At 39.4% G+C, this 25,396-nt stretch overlaps 2 protein-coding genes across 8 annotated transcripts in view; one reads left to right on the top strand and one right to left on the bottom strand.

Moving 5' to 3' along the window:
* The window catches only part of NFE2L3 (NFE2 like bZIP transcription factor 3), a 37,474-nt gene extending 20,468 nt beyond the window's left edge, over positions 1-17,006 (top strand). Inside the window, exons 2-4 of the mRNA XM_004265650.3 lie at positions 3,297-3,461; positions 8,304-8,387; positions 9,073-17,006. Coding sequence (XP_004265698.1) covers positions 3,297-3,461; positions 8,304-8,387; positions 9,073-10,329 — 1,506 coding nt within the window. The 3' untranslated portion in view covers positions 10,330-17,006. The remainder of the gene's footprint in view (positions 1-3,296; positions 3,462-8,303; positions 8,388-9,072) is intronic.
* On the bottom strand, positions 14,951-25,129 carry HNRNPA2B1 (heterogeneous nuclear ribonucleoprotein A2/B1). 7 transcript variants are annotated; one of them, XR_004481186.2, is made up of 13 exons: positions 23,514-23,940; positions 22,104-22,139; positions 21,896-22,006; positions 21,582-21,728; positions 21,054-21,264; positions 20,805-20,906; positions 20,650-20,730; positions 19,879-19,941; positions 18,480-18,599; positions 18,110-18,232; positions 17,356-17,438; positions 15,847-15,982; positions 14,951-15,293 (listed from the first exon to the last, which is right to left on the bottom strand). XR_004481186.2 is itself a non-coding variant. In XM_033420569.2 (12 exons), the coding sequence occupies exons 1-11, from the start codon at positions 23,739-23,741 to the stop codon at positions 17,377-17,379; spliced, it is 1,284 nt and encodes a 427-aa protein (XP_033276460.2). In that variant the 5' UTR covers positions 23,742-23,940; the 3' UTR covers positions 14,951-15,293; positions 17,356-17,376. The 7 variants fall into 7 exon arrangements, 5 of the variants coding, with proteins under 5 accessions (XP_033276460.2, XP_004265699.1, XP_033276458.2 ...); XR_004481187.2 differs by having other exon boundaries at positions 15,910-15,982; XM_033420569.2 differs by lacking the exon at positions 15,847-15,982.
* Positions 25,130-25,396: the final 267 nt, after the last annotated feature.

Here is a 25,396-nt window from a genome sequence, read left to right as displayed (position 1 = left end):
ATTCAGATTTTATCTATTGCCCCAGTAACGTCCTGTGTAAACTACTTTTTCTCCTGGGTCTGCATCTAACCCAGGATCACACATTGCGTTTAGTTCTCAAATCTCGTAAGTCATCTTTAATTTGGAAAAGGTATTTCAGTTCTTTACCTTTAAGTTTTGGAAGAGCATCAATCAGTTATTTTGTAAAGTGGCTCCCAATTTTGATTTATCTGATGTTTCCTCATTACATTGAGATGATGAATACTACAGACGTGGTATTGTATCCTTCATATCGTATCAGGAGGCATCTTGGTTTATCGCCATATTGTGATGATAGATTTGACCACTTGGTTTAGATGGTGTTTGCCAGGTTTCTCCTAAAGTGTTATTATCTTTTTCTTTGTGTTTAAAAAGTAATCTGTGGAGTGACGCTTTGAGACTGTTTATCTTATTTTCATCAAATTTTTATTCGCTAATTTTAGCGTTCATTTATGATTTTTTTTTTAAATTTATTTTTTGGCTGCGTTGGGCCTTTGTTGCTGCGCGCCGGCTTTTCTCTCTAGCTGTAGTGAGCGGGGGCTGCTACTGTTCATTGTGGTGCGTGGGCTTCTTATTCTGCAGTGGCTTCTCTTGTTGTGGAGCATGGGCTCTAGGCATGTTGGCTTCAGCAGTTGCGGTGCATGGGGACACTAGTTGCGGCGTGCAGGCTTTAGGGTGTGCGGGCTTCAGTAGTTGTGGCTCACGGGCTCTAGAGCGCAGGCTCAGTAGTTGTGGCGCAGTCTTAGTTGTTCCGTGGCATGTGGGATCTTCCTAGACCAGGGCTCGAACCCATGTCCCCTGCATTGGCAGGCGGATTCTTTACCACTGTGCCACCAGGCAAGTCCTTTAACTGCTTCTTGCCATGTGATTTGTAGTCGTACAGAATTTCTCTACCTTCCGTTCTCCTCTTCCCGAGTTTTTAGGCAGGCCCATCTTACATACTTTTGTTACCAAACTCTCATACACTCTAAAAGTTTGATCAGTTTCCTTATGGGCTTGATCTAGTTGTGTATTAGCCACCTGTTCCCTCTGTTATTGTTTATTTATATATTGTTAAAGATAACATTCTTATGTTTGCAAGTTCATGTGTGTCTCCACATGTGTTAACTCAAATATTACAGATTAAGAGGACCCTGCTTCATGGCTCTAAAATAGATCATGTGAATTAGAGATAAGCAGCTCCAGTGCCCACCAACAGCAAATTTATTTGTAAACAAAGTTAGCTGCCTCAGGAATCTAGAATTTTGAGTTAGATTTTCTTAAGGTTTAACAAAAGAAACCTTCCCTTGGCAAAAGACTGAGGTTAAAGAGTGGTGACCAGTCTACCTTTTCCTTTCTTCCCTGAATTTAGATAGGAATCAGTGTTTTAATTGCAGGAAAGAGCAAGACTGTGGTATCTCACCCATCAGAAATCAGATCCCTACCAAAGTCTTAGGGTGTTGTGTTTGGGAGTTCATCTATTCAACAGCTGTTACTAAGGGTCTACTGTGTGTCAGGCTCAGGGGTAGGCAGTGGGCATACAGCAAGAACCAAGCAGACAGAGTCCCTGCCCTCGGAATTTGCATACTAGTCGGATAGACAACAAATATATCAGCTGGCGCTAAATGCTATGGGAAAAAAAATAAAGCAAGATAAAAGAGACTGATATTAATGGGAGGGGTGTGCTTTTTTATAGAGTACTTAGGAAAGAAAAGTGAGATGGTGATATTTGAATAGGGACCTGAAGGAAGGGGGGCCGGGGCGCTGGGAGGGGTAGAGATGGGGGGAGGTGAGCAGAGGGAGCACCTTACAAGCAGCAGGAACGGGGAAATGGGGGAGGAAGTTGAGAGAGTGCTTGCTGTGCCTGAGGCTGAGCGTTGGGGCATTTGCCATGTTTATATGGTGAAGATGAAGAATCAGCAAAGGAGAAGTAGTCGGTGAGACAGGAGAGTAGAGAGAGAAGGTACTTGGATGCCAGGTGAAGAACCTGTTTCCAGAAAAAGGGAGTAAACTCAGTGAAATGTTGCTGATGGGTCAAATAGGTTGAAGACGGAGAACTGTAGCCTTGCGGGACTCTGATATGCTGCTTCAGTGGAGGGGTGGAGACAAACCCTCATTGAAATAGGTTCAAGAGAGAATGCAGAGTCCGGATGACTCTTTAGAGGATTTTGCTATCCGGAGGAGCAGAAAAATGGGATGGGATCTAAAGAGTAATGTGGGACCAAGGGAGGAACTTTTCAAGATGGGAGGTGTTAGTGTGTTAGTAGGCTGATGGGAATTAGCTGATAGACAAGAAACAACTTGACGCAGAAAAGAGGATAGGGTAGCAGAAGCAATGTTCTTGAGCACACGAGCTCCTTGTGATCAAGTACTTGAACGGAGAGATCATTTGAGGCAGGAAGACTAGCATCCACAGTGTCAAGAGGGAGGCTGAGTTTGTTGTATAGTTTGGTACAGTGAACAGAGAAGCAAGTAAAACCAAGTGGGCCACCAGCACATCAACTTCCTTTTCTGCTCTTGCTTTGATTTCTCTCCTTGTTTCTGGCATCTGTGGATTTCCATTTCTTTGACCTTCACTTTTTTGTTTTTAAGATGAACATTTCTGTGGTTTAGAGTGGGGGGCAGTGGTGCTGTCCTTGAGTTATTAGTCCAGTGTGTTTTGTTGCTGGAAGAAATTAAAAATAGATCCTTTGAAAGGATTTAAGAGGCCTTGATGTTATGTTATAGGGGAAACATTATACAGAGAACTTTTAATATAATTGAAAGTATCAGAATATACAGTATATGCTAAATGATAACTATTTGAATGTTCAGAAAAATTCTCTTGCCTTTTGTCTCCTCAGTTAAAGGTGGAAGGACTCATCTGCGTAAATAAGCATAGTTGAAAATATCAGAGATGCTAGTTTAAGCTTTATTGTTAAACTTTATTTTTTCAAAATAAAAATATATTTACCTTTTTCCTGATTGTAAAAGAAATACATGTTTGTTGTAAAATATTCAAACAGTACAGAAATGTATAAAGTGAAGTCAGCTCTTCTAACCCACCCTGAAGTCCAGGGGCTTTATAAATGCATATAATTTTAATTATCCAGATCAGAACAGCCTGTCTCACAGTGAGTTCTTAAAAAGGACAGGACACAAAACTGACCTTTGTTTCAGAATTAAATGTTTGATAATGTAGCTTTTGACTTGTGGGTTTTCCTGATCACTGAGCAGTTAAGTACACAACGGTTTTAAAGATCTGACTTAATTGATGAAACGCGGATTTGTACTTAGCACATTTTGGGGTCCTTTTATAGGAGAATGAGGTACTAAGAGCTGTGGATCACAGTTCCCAGCATGAGGAAAATGAGCAAAGAGCATCAACCCAGAGGGAGAAATCACTACAGCAGAAGAATGAAGAAAATAAAGTAGCAGATAAACCTGCCTGGGAGGCAGAAAAGACCTCTGAACCTAGAAACGAGGTAAGCAAGTTAGAATATCCTGGCCGTACCATTTTGGCTTTAAGGTAGATTTTACGGCTTTTGATAGTTTGTGTTGAGAATGAATTTTGTGTATGTGTGCCTTACCGTTAAGTAAACCTGATATATGAAAATACATGTTTTTTTAAAACTGTGGATGTGGTTATTTGGTTGACAAAGGAATCAGTCCACAGAACATTGTATCTGGTTAAACTCACAGACCCCATCCAGAAACTTGCTAGCAGGTTTTGCTGTGTTTGCAAGGGATAAAGAGATGGCTGGCATCCTGAACCCAGGAATCCTCAACCAACCAACCATTTGCAGAAGCAGCCAGGTTGGCCCCTGCAGGCATATCACCCTCAGTCAGCTGGGACTCGGGCGCAAGTCCTCACTCAGTCTCCTCGTATGCCATGCTGAAGGGGCAGTCCAGGAGCCCACTTTGCATCTTTGACCAGGCCGAGTAGGATAACCTCCTTGGCTCCTCTCTATAACCACACTCATCAGCAGTGAAAAGGGTGTGTAGAAAGATGAACTCCAGAAGCTAGGCTGAAGGGAGGGATTCTTCCTGTAGCCTGTGCTTCCTCCCTTCTTTCACCTGGAACATAATTCTGCTCAGCCCTGCTGAGGTCCTAGCCCACAAGCCTGGCAAACAAATGCTCCAGACGGGTCTGGAGGTTCCACAGACCTTTAGCCACTTGACACTTCTCCTGGCACCCTTGCAGGTTTTTCTTGCCCTGATGGGTCTCTCTCAGCCCTGAACTGCCCCAGGTGGCATTTGGGCCATGCCTTGGCCCTTCTCAGACAGCCCACCATCATTGTAGCCTTATTACCTATGTAACATCACACCGAACATCACATGATTGACAGTGGAGTCAGAAAACAGCTCTGCTCCCTTTGCCCACCCACCACACCCCCACCCCCTCCAGCCTGTTCTAAGCTGTTCTAGGGAACTAGTTCTTCCCCTACACGCTGGGTGAAACCTGGGACAGACCCTGTGACTTCTAGATAATCAGACAAAAATTTCTCTCCCGTCATCCCAGTGCAGCAGTTGATAAATATAGCCAGTGTTAATTCTCAAAAACTGAACTGAAATTTAGTTTTTCCCCTCCTATCCCTGCTGCAGCCTCAAAGCTTCTTTTTCCCCCGTTTTTCCTCCCTTGCTTGTACAGCCAGCCGTCTTGGAGCTGAGGGTGTGATGGGTGGTAGGAGCTTAGGAAAGGTGTTCCTTGACTGGTGCCAGCCTGAAACTTGTTTTCCCTGAACTGTAGGATGTTATTTAAAACTGCTTCTCTGTTGGATGGGCTCTTTCACTTCACAGGTTCTTTGGAGACCCCACCGCCCAGCTGGGAGTCCTTCACCTGCCCTCCTCTTCACAAGGACACATACACCTCCACCTCCAGGTGGCCTCTCAACCACGTGCTGGTCCTGGAAACCTGCACCTCACCTCCTTTATCAGTCCAATCACTTCTCTAACAAGCCCTTGCTTGGCCTCTTGCCCTCATTTTTCAGGCAAGCTCTGGATGCATATCTGCTGTGTTCCCTAAACACACCATGTTTCTATGTGGTTTCTAAGTCCCTTTTTGCTAGTCTCACAGTGGGGAGCTCACCCCAAGGAACCCTCCCATTTTCACTTTACCTCTCAGGCTGTTTTATGACCTACAGTTGAGGATCCCATTGCAGCCTGGCATTTCACTGTGAAATGCAGGTGTTTCCATCTGCCTCTGCTCTTACCCACTGTTGTTCTCCCCAGGCCTTGTGTTTTCCTTGTAATTCATGTACCTTCCTGTGGCTTTACCACCTGCTTATACACACACATCAGTGCCAGTGAACTGAAAGAACCATATTTGTTTTGAAGGAGACATTTCAGCTCACTTTCCTGAATGCCTCCCAAGTTATCTTTTTTGAGGCAAAAGATGTTTTTTTACCAGTCTCTTTACCACTTCACTGTGTATAGATTTATGCTCTTGGTTCATTTTTCTCTTGGGTATGTCTTTGCAATTACACCCCTTCACCAGACTTCCCAGAAAAATAGCAACTGTGTTCTCTAGAATTACCTATAGTAACTAAGGTAGTTACTATCACTGCTAGGTAACAGGCACTCGTTAAATAATAATGAAGAGATAGATGAAGTAGGGAGCTTTCCCCAGAATTTAAAATTTGACTTGAGACAAACATCAATTTGAACAAAACCTTCTAGAAACACATCACTTAGAACATGACATGACAATTACACACATTTCTTGTAGAAGCGTCTAACAACGCGTCTGCTCTCTTACTGAGATATGTTACTTAGGAGGGAGTTGTCTGTGACCAAAGTGAATCACTAGCATTTGAAAATACCTAGGATGACTGACATAATTCACTCTTTAACAGTAAGTTCTTTCTAGCCCCACTGCAAGCCTGGACTTGGCTACCTGTTAATGAAGTAAAATACACAGTATATATAGGAATATATATATACTGCTCTGAAGATACTTTCCTCTCACTAAAGACAAGTTGAATTTATATATTGCTTCATCTTTTAAAAGGTATAAACTCCTAGTGATCTCTGTTCAAAATGCAGTGAATTCTTGACGAAAAATAGAACTGTTTGTATTTTATGTGAAGATTTAGGAAGGAGGATGACTGCAAACAGAATGTTGTCCATAGTTAAAGCCCTCAAGTAGAAGGCATCAGTCCGTGAGATTCTGAAGAGAAGTGAATGAGATTTTTTTTAAGAGGTGAAGGCAGGTTTAAGGGAAACACAAAGGAAGAGGGAGGCCCCCCCATGGACTAGCAGTTACCTGAAGCCAACACAGCCAATACCACCCTCAAGAGCAGAAAGGAACCTGGGGAGAAATACAGCTCGATGAGGTGTCTAAGGGACTCTGTCACACCTTGCACCCTCCCATCTCTTGCCTCTGTCTCCTGTGGATCACCCAGGGGGCTAGCTCCTCAGACCTCTATCTCCAGGGGCACTGAAGAGGAAAACAGGTATCTAAATAAAACACATCTTTGACTAGCTAAGGATAAGTCCATAATTCATTTTAAGCAGAATGATCTTCATACATCATATTCTGCATATTAAGGGTTTCGGGTTTCTTTTCTACAAAGTGTTATTTACCTACAGTTAAGGATTGTTTTTGCAGGAATGCAGATTTGTGATGTTGTTGTTATTCATTCTCACACACTTGTGACCATCAGGCAGATTTTGGTCAATGGCTAGCCAGGACTGATGAATCAGGTTTATGAAATTTCTTAACTAGGAATCATTTTAAATAATCCAACTGGTGAAGAAGTCTGCTACCCACTAAAAATGTGTCATTTGCCAGTTAAAGAAGAACAAGAAATCTTATTATTCACCAGTTTACCTTAAGTAAGTCCTTTAGCATCCATAGAAATAGAAGCCTTGAAAACATGGCTTCATAGAACCCAAGGTATTTAGCAGACAGAGAAACCCCTAAAGTAAAAAGTTGGGGATGGGAGTTACACACAGCACAAGTCAGGAATTTGAACTTGCTAACATGTAAAGACATCCCTTTGACACATCAGATGCGCAAATCCTGGATAAGACAGAATGGATAGTATCTGCAAATGTATAAGTGAACTCAAAAGCAAGACAACAGAACTCTACAGATACAAGCAGCAAAGAGGGAACTCAAATCCAGAATTTAAGACAATCAGGCACCAAGGCTGAACTGTATCCAGATGCCATGACAGAGGCTGGAGTTGGAGAGTTCCCTGCTTTAAAGCTCAATGTTTAAAGCCTTTTCTGGTTCAGGAAATGAGGAATAGAACAATCCTAGCCACCAGCGAGGAGACAGAGCAAGGAAGCTGTCCATCCAACCTTTAGAAATCAGAACACTAAATGGTGTGGATTCCGACTACCATCACCATTAGGAATCCTGAGTCAAGAAAAGGTCTAGAAAATGATACAAAAACTGGTCCTTGCAGAGAAAAGTATAAAACCTAGTTCATACTAACCCTTGGTATGTGTCATTGCTATAGAAACTGTTCTCAAAGATGAGCTCACCTTTACATAAAGAAAGAAAAAAGTGATAGAATATGAAAATCTAAATTATTTCTAATAGGAGTCCCAGGAGAGGCAGGGAAGTATGAAGGAGAAGCAGTATTCAAAGAGTTTATGGCAGAATATATCCAAAATTAAAATGATCTTATGTCTCAGATTAGAGGAATACAGAGTCCCAAGCAGAGTAAGTAAGTTAAATCCCAGACATATCACAGTGAAATGGCAGGGCAACAAAGACTAAGAAAAAAATCTTTAAAACTACCCAAGGGAAAAAAAGATTAGCTGTTGTAAAATGACAGACCGATAGCATATTAGTAATAAATGCCATAAGACAGGGCTGAGGGAAAACATTAAGCGTGAGAGATAAACTATCACTTAAGCATGAAGGCAAAATAATTCCAGGTTACAAAGACTAAAGAGTTCCTGGAGCCACTCTAGAGAACTATCAAAGTAATTATTTCAACAAACTTAAACCCTTAAGGCAGGAGACAAAGCAATAACAAGTTGATAGAATTTTGGTAACTCTAAATATCTTGTAATCAATTTGGAAAGTTGGCTGGAGAGGGACAAATAAGGTGGAACTAAGATATAAGCTAAAGACATAAGATGAAGAACGGTTAGGGCAGGAATGGAGAAGTCATCAAGTTAAAAGGTTGTTTACAGCAGGATGTTAAAATACTGAGTACTAAAAAAGGAATAGAACATAAAAATTTAAAACTAGAGATAAAAATCCAGCATGGATATAACACCTGGTTACCCTTTCCAGATTAAGCCTAAAAGCCCGACTCAACCACTTCAGTCTTAATTTAAGTGAACGATGCACCTTCTTTTTCTAGATACATCGAAATGGAACAGACACAGTTTTCTCTCTGGAAGACTTATTTCAGTTGCTTTCATCACAGCCTGAAAATCCACTGGAGGTAATGGGAATCTTGGCTTTTATCCTTGCAGGAAAAATATCTGCAGTGACCTCTCTCTGTCAATAAACACAACCTTATTACCTAGGATACACAGCAGTTTAAACTAATACTTAGATAACGGTTTCTAGTGCATTATTTAAGCACAGACTTAAGATTTACTTCTTATAGAAACACTTCTTTGGAGAATTAGCCAAATATGTATAGTTCCCCCTTCCAGATAATCACAAAGATATAATCAAATTCATAAAATCCATATTGAATCAAAACGGCAGTACACAACTTGACAAACTAAGGCACACCTTAGTTTTTCTGGCAGCATTACACTTTATGCTGGTCCAATTTGCTTTTAGATACCTCTCTCCCTGCAGTTAAGACTGTTTCACTAGTAAGGTATTAGAATTTTTGAACAACAAGACCTGCTTTCACACTAACATAAATCTTTCTAATTTCCCATGATGTTCAAAGAACAGGTCTTTCCTGACATAGCATATTCTCACCTGGGCTCACATCATGTATTCTATTGCCTGCATTATTTAACTAAGGGAAGTTATTCGTAGCCAACAGCATATCCTTACTTACATAGAGGAATTAACACGAGAAGAACAAGTACTGTATTAGGTACTAGAACTGCTATTAAAATAGTTTTATGTTATTTATAGTGCTCTTTTTTCCTTTCCTTTTTCAGGGCATCTCACTGGGAGACAGTCCTCTCCCAGGAAGTATCAATGATGGCATGAATTCTCCTACACATTATAATGCAAATTATAGCCAGGCTGTAAGTCACGATGTAAATCTCCATGAGGCCATGTTGTTGTGTCCTGACAATACATTTAGAAGGGATCCAGTAGCAAGGACTTCACAGCCACAAGAACTATTTCTGCAGTTAAATTCTCCTCTTACCAATCCTGAACAGACCCTTTCTGGAACTAATTTGACAGGATTTCTTCCATTTGACAATCAGGTGAGGGACCTAACAAACCAAGACCTTCTGTATGACCTTGATGTAAACATATTTGATGAGATAAATTTAATGTCTTTGGCCACAGAAGAAGGTTTTGATCCAATGGAAATTTCTCAGCTTTTTGAAGAACCAGATTCTGATTCTGGGCTTTCCTTAAACTCAAGCCACAATAGCACCTCTGTCACCAAGTCTAACTCCTCGCACTCTATATGTGAAGGTGCTTCACTTTCTAGTAGTGAATCTCTTTCCCACCGTGACTTAGAAGGGGCTGTAGGAGGCTACTACCCAGAGCCCACTAAACTTTGTCACATGGATCACAGAAGTGATTCTCATTTTCATGGGGACTTTGCATTTCAACCTGTATTACATAACCACACTTACCACTTACAGCCAAGTGCACTAGAATCCACTTATGAATCTTTTTCATGGCCTGGGAAGTCACAGAAAATAAGGCGTGGGTACCTCAATGACACAGACAGAAACTTAAGCCGTGATGAACGGCGTGCTAAAGCTCTGCACATCCCTTTTTCTGTGGATGAAATTGTCCAGATGCCTGTAGATTCTTTCAACAGCATGCTAAGCAGGTACTATCTGACAGATTTTCAAGTGTCGCTCATCCGTGATATTAGACGAAGAGGTAAGAATAAAGTTGCTGCTCAGAACTGCCGTAGGCGCAAACTGGATGTAATTTTGAATCTGGAAGATGACGTATGTAACTTGCAAGCAAAGAAGGAAACCCTTAAGAGAGAGCGATCCCAGTGTCACAAAGCTATAAATATAATGAAACAGAAACTGCACGATCTCTATCATGATGTTTTTAGTAGGTTAAGAGATGATGAAGGTAGGCCAGTCAATCCAAACCAGTATGCTCTTCAGTGCAGCCGTGATGGAAGTGTTTTGATTGTACCCAAGGAATTGGTGACCCCAGGCCAAAAAAAGGAAAACCAAAAAGGAAAACGAAAAAGTGAGAGAAGAAATTGAAGATGGATTCCATCCATACGCATAAAGTCGTAATGTTCAGAAACTGATCAAAAACCATTGAATCTGCTTCGAAGTTTAGCTCAAGTGTTATCTACTGCTACTTGAATCACTCAGTTAAGGCTACATTTTGAAGCTTATATGGACCAGTTTAGGACTTCAATATCAGACTTGGGGGCCTGTTTCATGAACTAATGTAGAAATAGGGTGACGTGATGGTCCCTTCAAAGAGAGCAAACACATTTCAAAACGTGTTTTTATGATTTAAAATATTTTCATTTAGAGTTTTCAAGAACTGTTTTAGCTTAATTGATGAAAACTTATGTAGCTTTTTCTGTGGAAATAAATTTTGTATTTGATTTTATAAAGTACTAACTTTCCCCTTTTATACAGAAATCCTAAGCAAACTTCTCTTCCAAAATACCCACATTTAAAAACACAGGTGGATATCTAGCAAATCAGGCAGCAGTGTTAAATTTTAAAAACTACACAAATTGATCAGACTCAAGTCAAACCGAATATAGTCAACACTGAACTGACAAGTGAAATCCCACCCCCCCTTAGACCTAACACATAAAACATGACATGAAATAGACCAAGCTCTACACCAGGATGCCCAAACTGAAGCTTTAAAATATTACTGCATTAGGCTTTAACACCTGAAGACAAAGAGCCTCCCTGCCTCCCATAACTAGAGTTGCCTGCATATACAAAAATAGGACTAATTCCCTGACAGTAAAAGCCAGCCTGTAGGGATAGCTCCACATCTAGAACACTGACAGCTCACACCAAAAAAAAACCCTAACTTGCTTAAATATGTAAAGATTTAATCAAGAATGTACAGGAGGCCCTACAAGAACTCAGACCACCACTAAGGGATGATAAGCACAGACTTTGTAAAGAAATGAAAATACTGAAGCAAAATGAAAGATATTCAGAGGCAAAAAGACAGCCATTTGATAAAAAGGACAATAGGAATGGCACTTGAAATGAAACCTCAAGAATTTTCTGAAGACAACTGCCCTGTCACGGTTTGAGAACATTAACATGAATAGTCTAATATCAAAATTAGAATCAAGGTTGTCAGATGTTTTCTGCGGTTATAACTGCCCCAAAACGTAAATGTCACAAGTCAAAGTTATTTTGGGTTACAGAAATGCAGGGTGTGGGTTTTTATAGTAAACCTTTATACTTTAAATTGGAGCTAGCAATTTGTTCCAAGCCCCACGTAGTAGCAAAATGCTTCTAGATGCAAGTTTCGCTCTTCTGACCAGTTTTGTGCAATAACCACTTTTTCAATGGTGACAGGCTGGCTTTTTGCAAGGGAGCCCACCTTAGCTTCTTAAATACAGAGCTTCAAGGCACATTCTTTCAAGTCTACATACAATGTAAAATGCCACAACCAATTATAAGTTTTGAAACTGCAGGTATCCCAATTTGCTCAATTTCAGTGCTTGCTCTTGTCAGGCTTAGCATTCTCCCCAATCCCTGAAAATATCCAGAACATCAAACGGGCAAAAAAGAGGCGCACAGCAGAGACAGCTGGGATTCAAAACATTCGCAGCAACTGAAAATTTGAGATCCATGAGGTATTTGGTGCACTAGTGACCAAAGGTCAACGAATGCAGCTTTCACCAGCCAGTTTCATCTCATTTGCCATAGTCTAGTTTCTGGACAGTCCCTTTGAACAAATACCACACTGCTTTCCATCACTGATGTCAGCAGTGAAATTTTCACACCACTATTTTAGCCTAAGCTCCCTACTTACAGATTAAGATACACCAAGATTGAATATTCTGCTAGTTCAGTAGTCTTTAAAAAAAAAAAGCCAGGTTTTATCAGTTGAAAGGAATAGGTGGAGTGTTGAGAAATTTTGATTCTCAAGCTTTTATAAACAGATCAAAATGTCAAGTTCTAATGGAAGCCATATGCATTTTAATTTTACTGACTGTTGAACAGCTGTTAGCTATCTGACCCATTCCTTAAATAGTGAAATCACTCTTCAGCTAATCTGAACAAGACATGGATAAACAGTCAAGACTTACTTGAATTGAGAAACAGTTCCATCAATCAAGGTTAGGGGGATGATAAACTTAAGTTCCCAAGTGTCTCTAAGTATTTGTTTGGGGGTTTAAATACAGACTGTAGCCGCAAAAGGACCCACAGAACTAGGTAAGATCAGCAGTGTTTACACCTGTAAATCTGGTAGTCTGTATAACTGGCCTTCGGCCTCTTTGAAGCATGTTTTTTGCTAGGCATCATTTTCCCTCCTGATTTCAGTGGACTGGCCCAAACTTACATTTTTTGCTACTCCCAACATAAAAGCAGTCTTACCTTCCTTACCGATAGAAAATACTGTTATTCCTGAAATCATCCCTTTATCATAGAATTACATCAGTTGAGAATTAAAAGTGAAATCTGGTTCCGACAGGCGCTCAGCATCTCATTTGTCCTTTTCCTATTAAAACCTTATTTACTTTTCGTAGCTAACAACAGGCCATGATGAAATCCTCACAGGGAAATAGAACTATTGCGTGTAATCTTCAAGCAACGTGTGCTCAATATGATTTGGATATCTGGGTTCCATTTCTAGGCTGGCTCCAGTTTAGCACTGACCTTTAGAATACAGGAGCAGTTAAGAAGTCAGCCCAGCTGCCAGAACAACAAAGTGAACAAAGTCATCCTATGGAGTACATATTAGTGCTTAAGAATTTAAATATTTTTCACTTAAATAGTTTAGTTGCAGTAATAGCAGAGCAGCATTAGAATCATTGGGTAGGGGGACTTCCCTGGTGGCGCAGTGGTTGAGAGTCCGCCTGCCGATGCAGGGGACACGGGTTCGTGCCGCGGTCCGGGAAGATCCCACATGCTGTGGAGCGGCTGGGCCCGTGAGCCATGGCCGCTGAGCCTGCGCGTCCGGAGCCTGTGCTCCGCAACGGGAGAGGCTGCAACCGTGAGAGGCCCGCGTACCGCCAAAAAAAATAAATCATTGGGTATACCACCTGAGAATATTTGTTCCAAACTTCAGACTGATTTAAAATATAACTAAGCCACAATGTACACACGCACTTTGGGTATACTGAGATTAGTGTTTTCTACCTTCTGCAAAGGCACCACATATCCACACGTTTGAACTAGTAATTGTCATTACTAAGGAACCAAGACACGATTCTTTTAAAGCCTCCCTTAATTGCCTCAGTACTTTTAAATATTAAGAATCACTTCAGACCAACTTTAACATACTCATGCACTTAATCGCAATACTGAAAACCACACAGAAGATCCAATTTCAAAAGCTTTTACCAAAGAGGAAAACACTCCAGGTATGGGAGCCATCCCCCAAGATGGCTCCCAATATCGTGCTTTTTGGTCGTCATGTGAGTAAAACCCTCCCCTCCCACACCATGATCACACGATAACTTACAAAAACACTGGTTGTATTTTGAAGATTCTTTTGTTGCTTCACTATGGGTAAAGGAAATAGCCAGTACCAACCTTCAGTCCTGTCAGCAGGCCATTTTGGATTCAAATATTCCAGCCCAAGTCATGTTTTCCCTGACTTACACACAACCCTAAGTTTCAGCTAGAAATCGCACAGCTAAGCTGTTTCCAAACTGCTGACCTACAAAAACAGTGAGGTGAAAATTTTAAGTTCTCTAAAATATTTCCTTTTAGAACAAAACCGTCCTTAAATCTCAATTTCTAAAAGAAAATTAGCAGCTCAACACACACAACATATACACACACAAAATACTCAACATTACCTATTGCATGTTTCAATAAACTGTCATTTCGCCCCGTCAATACGTAATACAGATGTCTTCCCCTATTTGTGCTAGTGTTAAATGCTGGGTATTTTAGGGTTGTATTATACCAACTTGATTTATCTTCAGAAGTTAACTTCTTTGAAGAGCTAGACATTTTTAAGACATTAAGAATTATTTTTTCCTAGTAAATCCACAGCCAAATGTAAACAAATTTATAGCTGACAATGGACGCAAAGCTCATCTTCCGTTAGCCATCATTAGTTTGACTTACCTGTGAGATACCTCGTATCAAAACCAAAAGAGATAGTTAGAACAAGTCAACTTTACTTTGTCCCCTACTATTTTTCTGGTTTTTCATCATTTCAGGTGAACATCCAAGTAAGAAACTCACTGCTTGCTATTAAATTTTATCCACCATGTTTAACCCTTCAAGACAACCACCTGATACTAAGTGTATAACGAAACAGAGCTAATTCACATTTGAGAGAAACTAATGACAGATTTTGTCTCAGTGCCTTTTGCATAGCCACTTAAACTTGGTTGGACCACTTTAGCTGGTTAGAATCTGTAATGACTTTTAAAACACCACCAGCAATGTTAAACATACAAGGCAAAGCCAGAAATCTGTAGCATTATTCAAACGCTGAATATACAGTGTATAAAGAATGGCATTTTATTAGGGACAGCCAATAATGTCCACAGTGCTTTTCTCGTTTGTCTATCCATATTGAAAGGAAAATGGCAATATGCATTGCTTTGTGAAACTGCTTTAGAAATCTAGTGGATGGCAATCCTTTAGACAACTTAATGTTCATAGAACAAGATTCACATTTTATGTGTAAACATTACACCAAGTATTTGAATACAAAAGTATTTATTTTAATAAACTTTATATTTAAAATAGAATTTTAATCTGTCTACTCACAAAACCTAATTCAAAACACGATACATTTCTCTCTCTAGCTGAACTGATGTTACTCTGTTACAAACAATACTCAATTTGTAATTGTTTTATATTAAGAACCTGTACTAAATGAAGTCTGTTATTTTATCAGAAAACATTTCCCTTTAATCTTAAAGAGTGCTTTTTAAAATGAAGGCACCAACAAGAACTACTTTCAGATGGTACAGAATTTCTTATTTCTTGAAGATTCTGTGGTTGACCACTTCTTCATTAGTTACCTGCAGCAAGACACCTTCCTGCCAAAGGAAAAAAAAAGTATCTGAAGAAGTTTATCATGTTTGTCCAAAGAACCTAAATAATTTCAGTGGTGGTCTTAGGATCAAAGACGACTCACAGGTGCATACAGTAGAATATGCCCTGATTATCACATTCCTGAAAAGGCAATAAAGCCAGGCAATCAATCTCTGATGACATCTAAGAAATGAAACTTCAGCAGCCAACCTACGTCTCTCCTATAGGTTAGGGATTGGGAAAGAATTACCACATTTAAACCTAAGTATTTAGAATTGGATATATACAAGATTTATAATGTAGACACTTTTATTCATAAATATAAATTATCTGAAAGTAGATTTAACCATCTTGCCCTACCTTCTCCTTAGCCTGATCCTGATAAGCATGTAAAGCTAGAACCGTATCAAAATAACAGAAGAACAAAACGTCTTTATTTTTAATAAAAAAAAATCCCTAGTTCACTCAAAACGCTTGATCCAAGAAATGTGAATACACAAGGGTGTAACGATGGGAAATTTCATGATTCATTCAACTTGCAGCCTAACTTTTACCTACCATTTCACTACCAACACCACTGAAGGAACCAAGAAAAGCTTTATTAATGATCACTTGGCTTGCCTCAGCTGTTGAAATGAAGCACTTTACAGTCTTTGTGGCAGCAGAATATACGTGTCCATGGTTCATATCAATGCTAAAATTCCAGCAGGGAAAAAAATGATATGTTAAGCACCTGAATCTTCATAGAGGGGGAGGGGGATGGGAAAGAAGGAAAAAAAGGGGGAAAAAAACAACCAAAATAATTTAAGTAAATGACAGATTGGAAAACAGGGTTTATAAAATTATTCTCTTGAGTTTATAAATTGTTAAACTCAATTTATAGCTATGTTAAACTACATGAGAACCACTATACTGAAAGACCATTAAAGAGTATTAGTTTATCTTTCGGGGAGGAAAATTAAGAAAGGAAAAGTAAATGAGATCTTACCTAAAGAAGTTTAACTGAAGCTTAGAACTATTTTGCTCTACACCCTCAGCTTTCGTTGGCATCCTTATAAACTACTGTAGTTAAAGCTTTGTAGAAACAGCACAGTTTCTTAAGACTGGCTGAACTTAGTAGCCGTCAAGAGTTCTCTTGTACTAGACCTGTATCCCTGAAGAGTACCTCGCTGGGGTTATTTCCTTTCCTTGCATTGAAGAAGCAGCATCTAAAAGATCTAAAAAGGTGTTTCTCCTTGCAGAGATATCCCTTAAGTTATCTAGATAATTTAATCCTGATGAATTGCAGACAACACACTTGTATCTGACCAGCATTTATCTTACACAAATATAACAACAGCTTTGCAATGGACCTTAATTATACTACCCACTCCTTAACTTATTTAAAATAAAAAGTCTATAATTACACAATTTCCTTTAGAATTATTTTATTAAATCATAAATGTACAACAGCTTCTTAACTCTACACACGCACTTAAATTTTTTTTAAAGGAAAAACGTTATGTCTTATTACACCATGATCCTGGCTAATAGCTTTTCAAAACTTTGAGAAAAATCTTAAAAAAGGTTTCACATGTCACCTGAAACTTACAAATTTAACATTATCAAAGAAGGAATGCTTCTACACTCTTACAAAGACCACTAGAAAGAAACAACAATTAAAAAGCTAAGAAACTGTCTCAAAGGCATTTTTTTTTTTTTACAATCCTTCCTCCACAGTAAGGTAATGTTATTAAATAATCCAATCCATTCACAAAATGGCTCTCTGCATCTGCTCTGGTGTCTTCTGCCATATCACTGCATATTTATGCATGACTGAGATAAGAGTTTCCTTAACATTGTTATTTCGATAACCTGAAGCTGTTCTGTTACCTCTGGGCTCTCATCCTCTCCTATTTATACAGTGAAGCCTGTTTCAACAGAAGTAAAGAGTAAAAAAAAAATAGGTTATGAAATTATCCATCTAACCAGATTTTAAGGAAAGATAACATGATCCTAAAAAGCTTTTAACTCCTGGCAGCTAGGTCTCCCAAGACATTAATAACGTGAAACTTAAAAGCTACTTACCCATGGTAAATAGGAAGAAGCTCAATATCGGCTTCTCCCTCCATAACCCCCACTTCCTCCACTGCCTCCTGGACCATAGTTTCCTAGAATTATTAGAACAAGAGAAAGCAAACTTATTTTGATTTCCCAAGTTCTACAGTTGATTTTATTTTACAGCCATACACTCCCTAAAACATGCAGATCAGAGACCATACTTGTTTCTAGTTAGCATCGTTAACTCAAGATTAAATTATCCAGATTCACAGATTTTTCAATTTTTTCCTTTAAACTTGAAAACATTTTACTACTGCTTCTCCTTTAGAGGGCTCTCTTCCATGATCATTTAAATGATTTTTTAAGAAAGTATACCCAGCATAAACATAAGGAATCTATTTCTGTCCCACTAACAACTCTCAACGATGATTTGAACGAAAAGTTCAGATTTACTAAATTAGCTTTCTAAGAGTCATACAAAATTTACACCACTTGCAATATGCTCAGCAATTTTATCTGGCTTTTTCTTAATCAGCCAAAGCCACTGAAAACATCTAATCCACTTCACTAACCCCAAAATATTTTATATCACTGAACATCCCACCACAACAATCCCCCCCCAGTGATGTTACATTTTTCTTTTCCCAAAAATTTACTCTCAATAACACTGTATTTGATGGGAAGTGTTACCCAAGCATAAATAAACTTGAAAGTTATCTTTCTTCAAAGTCATGGAACACTTAATATTTTCATCACAAATTTGAAAAATCTAATAAATTACCTCCACCATATGGTCCTCCCATGTTTCTGCTACCACCAAAGTTTCCACTCTTCATTGGACCGTAGTTAGAAGGTTGCTGGTTATAATTTCCAAAATCATTATAATTTCCACTTCCATAATTTCCTGTAAAAAATTTGGAAATTTCTGTACAATAAACCCCATAACACAACCAAATATTAAACCAGTGGTACATGCTAAGTACTTAAAATTCCCACAGAAACAAATCAGAATAAATGCAAAACACCTATCTACAATTCTACATTTTTTTAAAAAGACAACCATCAACAACAATGAAATGAAAAATCTCACGTGTTGAAAATCATTAATTCCAATCCAAATTCCCACATAAAGATGCAGGTGAATTTATTACCTCCTCCATAGTTGTCATAACCACCTCCGTAGCCCCCACCCTGGTTGCCATATCCAGGTCCTCCACCACCATATCCTCCTCTTCCTCCTCCATAACCAGGGCTACCTCCAAAATTGCCACCTATTATAAAATAAGCCTTTAAGTAATTACTTAATATTTTCAATGCCATTTGAACACCCACTTCCAGCTTTCCAAAACACGTATTTTTTAAGTAAGATATTCGTTCTACAAAATCTCTAAAATCCTCAAGGGCAGATTCTAATATCCATCCTTGGTAAACGGTTGGGGGTGGGGAGTGCCTACCCACTAACAACTGGATAAAACCTTTAGAAACAAATACCTGTAATGCCACAGGTCTCCCCTAAAACTAAAGACACATCATGGATTCTCTGGAAGGTATCCTGAAATCCTATTTATGTTTTGTGTAAGGTTGTAGGTGGGGTGGGGCAGACAAGATGTGTAGACTAATGGAACAAAGTAGAAGTACCACATCTTCCTGCTGGTCCAAAAGATTAAGTTCCCAACTCATGTTTCCTTGTGAATTACCATGTCTCTTAAATAAAATGCCCACCACCCTTCTCCTGAGTAGAAATGGGGGGGAGGACCAGAAATTAGCAAACTTGCACATGTAATTAAACTTAAACTGGTATTCTCAGATTGCTTGCAATAAGTACAAAAACTCATCTTTCTCAAACCAAATCAATATTTGGATTTCAAAGCAATATTGGAAATAGTGAGATTTATGTGACTCCTAAGTCATGCCTAATGAGATCAAAACCAGAAATAAGGCCTATTATTTAGATCAGTTTTAAATGTCTTGTTCCTTTCTATTAAGACATTTGTCAGCAAGTATCACTCTTTTCTGTACTTCAACAAAAACATACCACTTGATAAATTTAACAGTGGCTCACCACCTTAGCTAGACACAGAATCACACTTGTGTATGTTTTGGAAAAGTTCCTTCAGGGACTTTTGGAACATTATCCTCCTGGACTCATCTTGGTAAGAGCTAAGACAACACAGGGCTCTTATATACATTCCCCTTACATGTTGATCTTGCTCGTAACCACTTTTCTATACTTTTTCAGGAAAACAGTATACAAAATATCACATCTCCAATTCTCTTGCTTGAAAAACAACAGGACAGCTTTAAACAGCATTTTTAAATTCTCATTTAATATCTACCCAATTGATTTTGCAAAAGTACAAACACCTACAAACCATATTTTTCCTTTTATAATTTACAACAAGATGCAAATCAGAATAAAAATCCAAATAACAGAACCATTATCACCTAATCCCTTTACAAAAGGTAAAACATTAAGAAAAATTTCATGTATACACTCAAAAACGGACAACACAGTGTGATTAAACCTTAAGACGCGTAGAAGAAACTGACCTCCAGGTCCTCCTCCATACCCATTATAGCCATCCCCAAATCCACGACCACTTCCATATCCATCTGTTATGGGCAGGAAAAAGAAGATTATTTTCCTGTGGTTCATGCCACTCAATTCCTTACCCTCCCTTCCTCCACGTTATCTATTAGTATCTATGAATAAGAATTATTAGGAACCCATTCCCCTTAAGCTGTACACTGGTGTTACTGTATATTTTATGCTGTATTTTAGTGTTAAAAATACACTAAAGTATGTGATTCCATTTCATCATCAGGGTAACTGCCTGATTTGGGGCTTGCACTTGGCAAACCTCCACTTAAGATATTCATTTATGAAAAGGAATGACAATGGACAGGGGCAGTACTTCTGTTGGCACCCCACTACTTTAATTCAGATTAACCTACATATAAAGCCCAAAGCAAAAAACAAAGACACAGACCTCTTCAAACCTACACATATAAGCCTCTACAGTATTTCCACCGACTATTCAGGAATACCTCATAAATTTAAGATGGCTGCACTATCTTAACTTTTCCAGAAACTGAAAACCATAAAGGATCTATGCAATTATTTGCCCTTGACTATAACTACAGGACTTTTAAAATGTTACCTCTTGCCTAGCCAAATCAGAATATCCCATCAGGACAGAACCTACATTAGACCTTAAGAATAACTTTTTAAAAATTAGGCTGGACTTCCTAGATTCTAATTAAAACTCACTCATAGTTTTCAAGCACATTCACCCTTCTAAACTTAGAAGACGGACTTACCAGATCCTCCTCTGAAGTTACTTCCTGGTCCTGGTCCAAAATTTCCACCACCACCGCGAGAATCTCCAAAACCGAAGTTGCCTACAATAAATACCCTGGTTAGTAACAAACACTTATACAAATAAATCTTAAGAAAAAAATGGAATTGAAGTTACCTCCTCTTCCACTTCTAGAACTTTGGACTTCCTGCATTTCTTGTCTAGATAAAGCCTTCCTTACTTCTGCATTATGACCATTGATAGTATGGTATTTCTGCACTGGAATGAAAAGTTCAGAGTCCATTAAGTCAGCATCCTATAATATTAGCCAAGTTACAAGTTAAACTTTAACAAAGTTTTAGGTGTTAACATACTCAAAACTTAAAATGTGAAAAAGCCACACCCCTAGCACTTATGGACACTTACACACAATCTTATCCACAGGATCATGGTCATCAAAAGTAACAAACCCAAAGCCTCTTTTCTTTCCAGACTGCCTATCGGTAATTATCTCAATGGTATCAATTTTTCCATATTCCTCAAAGTAATCTCTAAGATGATGTTCCTCAGTATCTTCTTTAATTCCACCTACAAACAGCTTCTTCACAGTTACATGAGCCCCTGGCTTTCCAGATTCCTGAAACAGAAAAAATCATCCTGACTGAAGAAACCACAAACATAAACGAAGGCACACTATCTGAGTAACACACATGGCTTCTACCCTATGACCAAATACTAAGGCAACTTATGAATAAGAACCTAATCTTTGAAATAACTTAAGTCTAGGAAATTGTAAGTACAGAAACCCAACGAAGCTCTATTAAAGAAACAAAAACACCTTGAGCTAAATACAGATAACTTTGTTCTTTCAAAAGTCACTTTCTAATCTTGAGCAAGAACGAAATGGAATTTTCCTCAAAACTGTTTGAACAAACAAGTTATGTATTTGCTCACCTCTCTTGCAACAGCACGTTTTGGCTCAACCACTCTCCCATCAATTGAATGAGGTCTTGCAGCCATGGCAGCATCAACCTCAGCCATGGATGAAAAAGTTACAAAACCAAATCCTCTTGATCTTTTGCTTGCAGGATCCCTCATTACCTTTAAATCCAAAGGAGTGATGTTACCATTTAATCTCATCACTTACAGCATTTTAAAATAATAAATATGAATTTTAAAGTGATTTTCTCCATGATTCACTCATTTTAAACAGAGAAACCCAACACTTGAAGGACTACTATCCCTAAGCACTTCCACACTTAACGTACCACACAATCTGTAAGTTTTCCCCATTGCTCGTAGTAGTTCCTCAAACTTTCTTCTGTAGTTTCAAAGCTCAAGCCACCAATAAAGAGTTTACGGAATTGTTCCTTTTCTCTCTGCAAAGGAAAACATCATTTCAATTTTTATTTACATTTTCTCTTTGTATGCAGGAAATTAAATTCTTAAATATGAGGTGACCTGCTGGCAGAGTACCTTTTTCCTCTCCAAAGGAACAGTTTCTAAAGTTTTCTGGGGGGGAAAAAAAAAACTTACATCAAATTTAAACCATATGTTAAACTGCATTAGTTGTGTTACACCAAAAAAATTGCCTCAGCTGAACTACACAAGTTTCAAAATCATTAACGCTTGATCTAAATTTACTTCACATTAAATTATTTTAAACAAATCTAGCATAACTTAGTTTAAAAAAAACTTTCTGAAGAAAAAGGAGCAAATCTACTCCCTGGTGACTGAAAAGTTAAGATTCTTATCAAAATCTGCATTCAATCCTATAACCCAGAACAGAGAACTTTTAAATATTCCGTTTAAATATAAATTTTTAAAATATAAAAACTGTTGCTTTTTTATAACCAAGAGTTGCCATTTATTTCAGGATTCAGTTATTTGAAAAGTGAGTTTCTCTTCGTTGCTCCCTCTGGTGGTGATTCTAATGCAACGCAATTTCCAAAAACCTAGTATTGTTCTCTCCCCATATACCAACTCTCCATTACAGAAAATTTTAAGCGTTCAATGTAGGTACCAAAATATCCGTAAAATTTACCTCTCTTCTGACCAAGGCAGAATAACTTTCATAATTAATGGTGTCTAAAACTTAATAAAGTTTTAACATAGCTAGTTTTTGACATGTAGACAACACAAACAATCTGAACCGTTACTGAGCTTAAAAGCTGAAACATAGTTAAGACACTGTGATCATCTCACTTTTCAAAGCCATAAAAATATTTAAATGACCACTGTGACTATCCCGTAGCTACAAAGTACTACAATTTACACTTCACCATGTTGAACTTAGTGGTCTTCTGGCAAATTACACAGCATAAACAACTTTCACATGTGAAAAGAAAAAGAGCCTGGGCTGAAAACTCAATCCTTACAAACCAGCAAGCAAATAAGTTGCATTAACAGCTCTGTATTTGGGGCTATGAGTTAAAGCAGGCTGGGTCATTGTTTTCAGTTGACTAGGTTAAAAAACTAAGAATATTCAGAAACGAAAGTTAGTCACAATGTCCGTGACCAACTGTTATCAAACAGCATTACAACTTTCAACTCATAGTTCTATGAAGTTCCTCTATCCATGCATGACATTCTCCCAACAGCTCAGAAAATACAGCGATAAGCAATTCAGTTTTTTCCCTATATAGTTAACTTTTCAGGATTCTGAAAATTTTGAAAACAAATTATCAAACTAGCTCCTGAGACACTTAAAAAACAATTATAGAAGTTACTTAGCATACTGATATTTGGACTCTTAAGCAAATTTTATTTACTCCAAATATTGTCAGTTAATAGGCCTTTTAAAACCCAAATAAATTAAATAGATTAAAAAATACATCTACAACAACTTTTACAAATCACTAACAAAGGCAAAAACTCATTACTTACCTCATTTTCCAAACTTACCCGCTGTCCACTATCGATTACAAACAAAGTTATTTTATAAGCGTGCTTAGGGTCAAGGAAAATACCCAGGTAGACCCCCTTCGCTTGAGACCTTATGCTTATCAATGTAATCATCAACCATGATTGCAAACATAAACGAGAAAAGCAAGTGACAAAGTTCAAAAACATAGCGGCCCAGCCTAAATGTTTTGTATATAGCAATACACGCATTGAAGGACTGAACCATGTTTTAACCGGAGTACAACTATAAAGTCATTTTTATTTCATTTTCATCATGATTTCTAACTTATCACTAATAAATACCTGTGGTCTTGCCCAGTAAAGATTAAATTTCCCAGTAAAAATAATATTTAAAATACAAATACTACGTTTCAAAGAGAATCCTTCAGGAAAATAAAGGATTCTGAACCAAATACCGCCCCCCACAGACCTCCTTCCCCCACGGCCTCCCACACAGTCGGTAGTAAGCTGATGGCTCTAAATCTGATTCTTCATTTCTTAAGTTTCCTACGATTCAACTGCCTTTTTAGTTACCGCAGACCCAGATAAAACCGTTACTCAAATAAACAAGGGCTGGAAAACAAAATGTGGTCTTCATACTATCGCTCGCCTTAAACCGGGCCCGACACCCTACACGGTTTTACCTCCTAAGCCCTGCGAACCCGCCCTGGAGAACGCCGCCCCCTCCCCCCGTCCTTCGGTGCGGCTCCTGAACGCAATGGCGCCATTTCATCGAGGGGAAGGGAGCGAGCCTCTAATGAGGTGCGCAAGACTTTAAAGACCCGAGCTCACAAGACACTAGGAGTCCACCTCGAAACGGCATGAAAACAGTCCGAGAAAAAAAAAATAGTTAACCAGTTCTAGTCTTTGTTAAAAGAGTCAAACTAGTTGAACTTAGAGAGTTAAAAGGAAAACACTGCGAGGAAGGAGAGAAATGAAAATGGCGGCCGCCAAATCCGGTTCCCGGGAGGGGGGAGGGGAAGCTCCGCAGTCCCGCTCGCGAGGACCCGAGGCCCGCCGAAACGCTCAAGCGCGGAGACGCCGGGGCCCTCAAACCAGCGTGCTGTAAAAAGGGAGTAAGAATTCCTGCCTCCGCGCCCCATTTTCACTAAAGTGGGGCTGCGTCCGCCATGTGGAAGCTCCCCATCCCCCACCCCCAGCAAAGGGAAATGGCGCCGGGAGACTGAGGGTGGGGAAAGCGCTGTACAATCAGGCCTCCACTAACGACCCCGCTTCAAAAACATCCTGAGACCAGCCGCTTCTGAAGTGGCCCAATTTCGCTGCCGCTCTCCCACGGAGGCGGATGGCCGACTTCCAATGAGGCGCCAACGGCCTCGCCATGCCCTTTCCAACAACTCATTGATTTCAAACCCGTTACCTCCATCGCGGACTCAGTCGCTTCAGCCCGATTTCCCGCAGCCGAGCGAGATGAGAGAGATCTCCGCGGACGAACACGAACCGGACTCGTCCTGGCGCTGTAGTGAGAACTGCCGCTGGTCGAGAAACAACACCGCTAGGAGCACCTCCACTCTGGACCCGGCGCTGCTGCTACTGCCGCTAGAGCCGCTGCCGCCGCTTTTCTAGAACCTTCCCCCCGACTAACGCGTCCTCCCCTACGTCAGGCCGTTGCGTAAACGCCCTAACCGCCGCCAATGGCGGGAACGCTCTACGACCTCCTTGCGCCAACTACGTGCCCCTCCTCCTTGCGGCCAGTAGTGGTGCTTGACGTCAGTTGCGTAAAAGGGCTCTGTGAATTGTGGAAGGCTCGCGTTCTGCGTATTTGACTCTCGGAACTGGGTCCAGCCCCCGCCTTAGCGCAGGGCAGGTGAGAAACGGTCGCGCATTTTGAAATTAACGCTGTTGGG

Source organism: Orcinus orca, chromosome 9, assembly GCF_937001465.1.
Source record: "Orcinus orca chromosome 9, mOrcOrc1.1, whole genome shotgun sequence".
NCBI classification, from domain to species: Eukaryota; Metazoa; Chordata; class Mammalia; order Artiodactyla; family Delphinidae; genus Orcinus; species Orcinus orca.
Note: the sequence above shows the minus strand (reverse complement) of the source record. Positions and strands in the feature narration are given on the sequence as shown.